This window comes from Chelon labrosus (assembly GCF_963514085.1).
Source record: "Chelon labrosus genome assembly, chromosome: 20".
Lineage (NCBI taxonomy): Eukaryota > Metazoa > Chordata > Actinopteri > Mugiliformes > Mugilidae > Chelon > Chelon labrosus.
Window position 1 is genome coordinate 1360000 of NC_140353.1, and position 6189 is coordinate 1366188.

The 6189-nt window shown below is 43.3% G+C and overlaps 1 protein-coding gene across 1 annotated transcript; it reads left to right on the forward strand.

Moving 5' to 3' along the window:
- Positions 1-454: 454 nt before the first annotated feature.
- On the forward strand, positions 455-3714 carry gphb5 (glycoprotein hormone subunit beta 5; the record flags this gene model as incomplete). The annotated part of the gene is made up of 3 exons (XM_084568441.1): positions 455-483; positions 1027-1225; positions 3411-3714. The coding sequence occupies 3 exons, from the start codon at positions 455-457 to the stop codon at positions 3600-3602; spliced, it is 420 nt and encodes a 139-aa protein (XP_084424567.1). The 3' UTR covers positions 3603-3714.
- Between the last annotated feature and the right edge of the window lie 2475 nt (positions 3715-6189).

The window sequence follows — 6189 nt, forward strand, 5'->3', positions numbered from 1 at the left end:
AGGCAAACAGCAGAGCAGGAGCTCGGGGGTGAAATCATTACAGCCGGCGTGTGAGAACATGAGCCGGGTCTGTTTCTGGAGCCGTTCAGGTAGGAACTGAGTTGGAGTGTGTTGTTCCCCCTCTTCCGTGTGAACGACTGCGAACAAAAGACCAGACTCATTCCCTAATCAAGCTAATGGAGTGGGAAGAAGCCAGTGGCTGAACGAGATGGGCAGTGACAGGTAGAAGAGCCTCAGGGGTTGGCTTAGAGAGTCAGGAGATGAGGTGAGGACTTCAGCATCTTGACTGGCAGGACGCAGGGCGATAAAAAGCCCCGGCTTGTTCTGTCAGATCCTTTAGCAGATGGTTCATGTCTGACAACCACGCTGCAGAGCTTCAAAAAAGTTAGAAAGCAGAACCACTGCTGCTTGAAGGTTTTAAGTTCAGATCACAGACGGTAGCGGCACAGCTGAGATGACCCTTCAGAGGAGGAGGTCACACCGGTGAGTGGACAGCGACTGAAATATGTTGTTAAATAGATTTAATGTTTGGCTTAAAAACTGCTCCCTGATTATTATTTTTTGTTTCAACTCTTAAGCTCTGTGTCTGTAACTAACTCATCCATTAATGCACAGAGCAGTGAACACCCTCAGAGCAGCGTCTGTGGAGTTAGGTTCTTCTTCAGTCATGGACGTAGAAGGGTTTCAAACTAGTGACCACGAGCTACAGCTGGAGGAGACGGTTAAGACTCAGACTGACGTTAGACTCGTTTTATTTGCTCTGAATGAATTAAGGGATTTCTGTTTTTAAGGAGAACACATTTCTCTCCTTAACAGATTTGAATGCAACTTGAAATAAACTTCCTGTGCTGATAACCAACAACATGATTTGGACATCTAACTGCACCTAAAACATCTGACTCCTCAGTCTTTTAGAACTGAAGACTTGAATGAAACATCTTCAGTACTCTCTAAAAATCCTCATTTCAGCTTTGTTTTTGTACCATGACCTGGACTTCATCTGCCTCTTCTCCTTTGTCCCTCCAGCAGGTCTGGACTGGTGCTGGTCTGGTTTCTGCTCTGGGTCTCCCTACAACCGGACTCCCCCGGCGGCGTGTCGGCCGTCAACCTGCGGCGTTTCATTGGCTGTGCCGTCCGGGAGTTCACCTTCCTGGCCAAGAAGCCCGGCTGTGGAGGTCTGCACATCACCACTGATGCCTGCTGGGGGCGCTGCGAGACCTGGGAGGTGAGGAGGAGGAGACGCAGATACTGTACAAACACAAATACAGGAGATGGGATTCAAACTAGTGACCTTACAGACTGATGACACAACAAACTACCAGCAACATTAATCATTTATTTGCTCAGAATATTTGGTTCTAACTTTAATAAGAGGACAACTTACTCCAACTAAAACATTTGACTCCTTCAAGACCACAATCAGGCGAAGACCATTGAACTATTTAGCAGGGCTTACACTTTCCTCGTAGCTACAGAACAAACGTGTTGGTAGAAAACACCCGGGCTAATAAATCCCTACAGTGTCCAGCAGCATCAGCCTCCATTCAACGTGCTTTAACAGAGCTGCTGGTGTCTGGTCATCAGTCTGTAAACGTCTTCATTTAAGATGAGAGGAGCTGGTCTAAGCAGATCTCACAACTTTACTGAAACAAGCGTGCAGTTAGTATCAGCTTCCATCTGCAGACAGAGAGAAGACAACCTGCTCCTGCAGATGGAGAGATGGGTGATCCCCACGGAGACAATTTGTTTTGGGTTTCCTCCTCCTCTACAGGGAGGTGAGCGCAAGGTCGGCCGCCGGGCAGGGACTCAGACAGGGAGGCAGAGATGTCCAGAAAAAGAAAACCATAGATTCTGTGTTTGTGTTACTCTACCTGCATCTAACGGTTGTCTCACGGTAATGAGACGCTGTGTGAAGAGTAAATCTAGCACAAGAATAAGGAAGACTGAAGTGACAGCAGAGCTCTCAAAGCCTCTCCAGTTTCATCTGGAGCGCTGTGCTCAGTGGCGTGAGGCGTTAGGAGGATCATGATGGAGCTGGTGTGTGCGCAGGACGCCCCAGCTTTGTTTTTGTTGTACTCTCTGGATACCCTCGGGGAGTGCACTCATCTTTTTGTCTGCTCTACCCATCAGGGAGGTTAGAGCCCGGCAGAGAGACAGAGACAGAGAGAGAGAGTCGATGTCTCACCGTAGGGACAGTCTGGAGGACAGACACCGGGAGCTCAGGGGTTAAATCTGTGAACTACAACCTAGAGAAACTTTTATTACAGTTACACCAGATTAAATGTCTGCAAATAACAAGACCAGAGGCAATTAACAGAAGCTTTGCATGTGCCACAAATCCCCCAAATTACACCAAGCTGAAGAAAATAATCCATTAAGTAAGACATGTCTAATAAGGTGGATTTATTTCCATTTCAAGAGAGAAATCTGTCTCTGTCTGAGACGTAGATGTGACGGAAAAAGATAATATACAAAATAATATCTGGCTCCAGCGAGGACACTGAAACCAGAGGCAAACATTCAGAGTTACTTCATCCAACGACAATAATTAAGATTTAACAGATGTCGTTACAGTTTACAGTCTTTATGCTAAGCTAAGTGTCTCCTGGCTGCAGCCACATTAGTTTCTTTAAGGATAGTCACACTGCACTAAAGGAGAGTTCAACAGAGACCAGGAAGGTGCAGAACTTAGACCGGCGGTTAGACAGCTAGAAAATGCAAAATAAGTACATTCTTTTGATGCATGAAACCAGAAACTAGAAAGAGAAGTAAAGGAGAAAAATGACAGCTCCTTTAAAGTGAAGACAAAGCATGTGGAGCTCCCCCTGGTGGCTAGCTGCGGTATAGGTCATATAAGCCCAGCCCACTAACATGGAGGGGGCGGGGCTTATATGACCTATACTTGGGACTAAAACACAAACTAAAACACTGAAGTACACGTCACATACATTTTTATCAAGAAGAACTTTTGTTTTACTTATGTTACGCAATAAAAACAGGATGCGACATCACGATGATTGACAGTTGCCATTGACAACCTCGTGAAAATAATCAGTCCGTCGGAGTTAAACTTTAGTTTTTGTGAGATTGTCAGTAAATTAATGTAATTAGCTAGCTAGCTAAAACAACACTCCGACGTTAGCTGTGTGGGGAAAAAAGTCGGCACTTGGTAGTTAGCATTTTGAAAAGTCTGACTCCAGAATGGTGCTTTCTTTAAAAATAAATAAGTTCATAATCCAACACTTGTTTGTAACTGGTGGCGGTAGCTTCATACGTGCTAGTTAAAACAAAACTAGAGGTGGTAAAATACAACAGGTGTGATTAAATATTAGCAACAAAATGAAAAAGCCGGTGATGACTTTAGCAGTTCTTGATCAGAATGAGCTCAGAGTCTGTTCTCGTCCAACCAGAAGCCGGTCGTGGAGCCTCCCTACATCGAGTCCCACCAGCGGGTTTGCACCTACAATGAGACCCGCCTGGTGACCGTGAGGCTGCCCAACTGCCAGCCATCCATCGACCCGAACTACACCTACCCCGTGGCCGTGAGATGTGACTGCGGTGTCTGCCAGACGAGCACCACTGAATGCATAACCTCTGTGTGACGTCCTGATGGCCAGAGACTGTTCCTCTGGACCTTTGGTCTCTGGGAAATGTTCCTGTGTGGTTTCTTGACTTCACATCTAAAGCTCTGTCTCTGCAACCTAAAATCAAATACTGTTTCTGTCAGCTCAGACTGGAATCCATGTGTAATATTCTCATTCATTTGAACTCCTGCTCGGTTTCTAAATGAACAAAATGTTTGTTTAACCCCAAATAAATAAATGATGCTCAACCATGAACCTTTTACCTGACTTTACTGTATCATTAAGTAAATCAAACATTATGGACGTAAAAACACCAAGACATCTGATTTTCAGTGGCTATCCAGTGAATGAACAGAAAAAAAGTCTGAATTGTTGAATTTGAATTAATATTTTGATTTAAAACCATCCATTGAGGTCAAGTTCGTTCTCGATGGAATCACAGCAACTTGTCTTCCTACACAAAGCCATGTAATTATTGTAACTGACACAATTAATTAGTCTTTCAAAGAATAATCAGTCTTCGAGGTCGGGGCCTAACGATATGACCGCTCTTAATTACCGGAGCCGAGCTCTGTGGTCAAACTTCCTGCCGGCTGGTTGGAACTAACAGGGCAAAGAATAAAAAAAGAAAACAATCCCTCGGTGTTGTTATTCGTATGATTCTGGAGGAGAACGGGCTTTACGTAATCCCCCAGCGTTCACATGTCACCGAGGACCTGCAGGGATGAGTTTGAACTGCAGAGCTCAGAGGGAAACACAACTCTCTCCTGCCTCTATACACATAAAAAAAAACTCTTCATCTGTCTGTGTCTGGCTTTGTTCATGCTGCAGATCTTCATGCTTACTGCATGCTGCAAAAATATGTAATTTTACTCATGCATGGCTGTTCAAATGAAAGATGGGTAAAAAATAAACACAAATATTAAACTTTGCTGCACAAGAGACTTTTTTCTTTGACTTTCTTTAATTGCAGACGTTTTCTAAGCTGCAGTACCAGAAAAGTGTTCAGAGCAACAATAAGTCCATTTAAATAAAGAATGACTGACTGGTGCGTTTCATGTCGTTTCTTGTCTGCGATAAATTTTCAAACGTCAGAAGGGCGTTGTGTTCGCTTCTCCCAAACAAAAGATTACATGGTCTAAAAGCACAGCGGTATGAAGTGATTCTAGGCTGCTTCAATAAACTAAACAGATCACACACAATATTCACGAGTAATATAAATTATATTCTTACTGTTACCTTTTCAAAATGAGCAGAATTCCCTGCAAAATAAAAACCCAGGAAGTTAGTGCATGAAAGCAGCCATTTTGGAAACACAGAGGGGTTTTCAGATGCTTGCAACCTGCAACCTCACCTTTAGATGGCGCTGGAGCCTTTACACCGGCCCTTTAAAAAAAAAGTCATTCTTAATGCATGGAAATTCTTACTTTGCAAGTCTCCCTCACCAGAAAGAAAGAAAGAAAGAAAGAAGTGATCATGATCAGAACGTGTCTGAGATTCTGTCTGATCATATCTGCCTCAAATTTACAAATCTCTGCTCCCTGACTAAACATTAAGTCGTTGTTTTATATTGGTTTAAATCAAATTTAAATTTTAGCTGGTGGCAGAACTCAGTTTCACTAAAAAGACAAATTAGTTTTAACTCTGAATGCCTAAAAATAAGCTTGTTCTTAAAGTCTTTTTCACTTTTTAAAAGAAACCCGCCACATTAATTTTATAATCGGTCCTGCAGTTAATGCTTTAAATAATTTGTATTTAACCTTTAAATTTGTCTTTTTATTTGTTGTTATTAACGTAAAATACTCTGGTGTCCATGGTTTCATCATTAGCTCCTGCTGATTGTTGTTCTGTTGCACTTTGAGCTCATCAAAACTACAGTTAAATTATTTCATACCAGGTCCTAAACAACAGAAAAACAATATAAAATAAACTGAAATATTTTGTGCAGCAACAACAAGCTTTTACATAATATGTCAGTGAGTCTTTGCAGCCTCGAGCCCTGCAAAACTTAATGTCCAGAAACCCACAGCAGGACTTTCTACTGTCATTCATGAAAAGGAGCGGATGCATAAATAAACAGGAGTCTGAGTGAAGAGGCTTTTAAAGGGTGAGGAGGAGGAGGAGGTGCAGAGGTTAAAGAGAGGAGAGGTTAGCTGTCTGGGCTGTTGGCTCTCCTCCTGAGACCTCTCTCATCTTCAACAGCCCTGACAGGAGAGCTCCTTTAACGACCCCCGCTGTCCTAATCATTCCTGACATTAGCTCTTCCTCCTCCGGCTGCAGCTCTTGGCAGGAGGACTGTATCGCAGAGGCTGAGGAGGAGGAGGAAGACGAGTAGGAGGACGAAGAGGAGGAGGAGGAGGCTCTAAGTGAAACTGAAACAATCAGCAGAGGTCCCTAACCTGAGGTCTTCTACTTCCTCTGGGAGCATCATTCATTATGAACTGAGCTGCCTTCGTTCATCATGTTTAAACCAGTAGAAACATTTACTTACAGGAGGCTAATGCTGTCTGCTAATACATTAGCTGTATAAAGCTGCTAGCTAAAGATCCTATAGCCAGGCTGTGGCTCAGTTCTGTGTTGTCCATGAACCAGAAGTTTAGTTGTT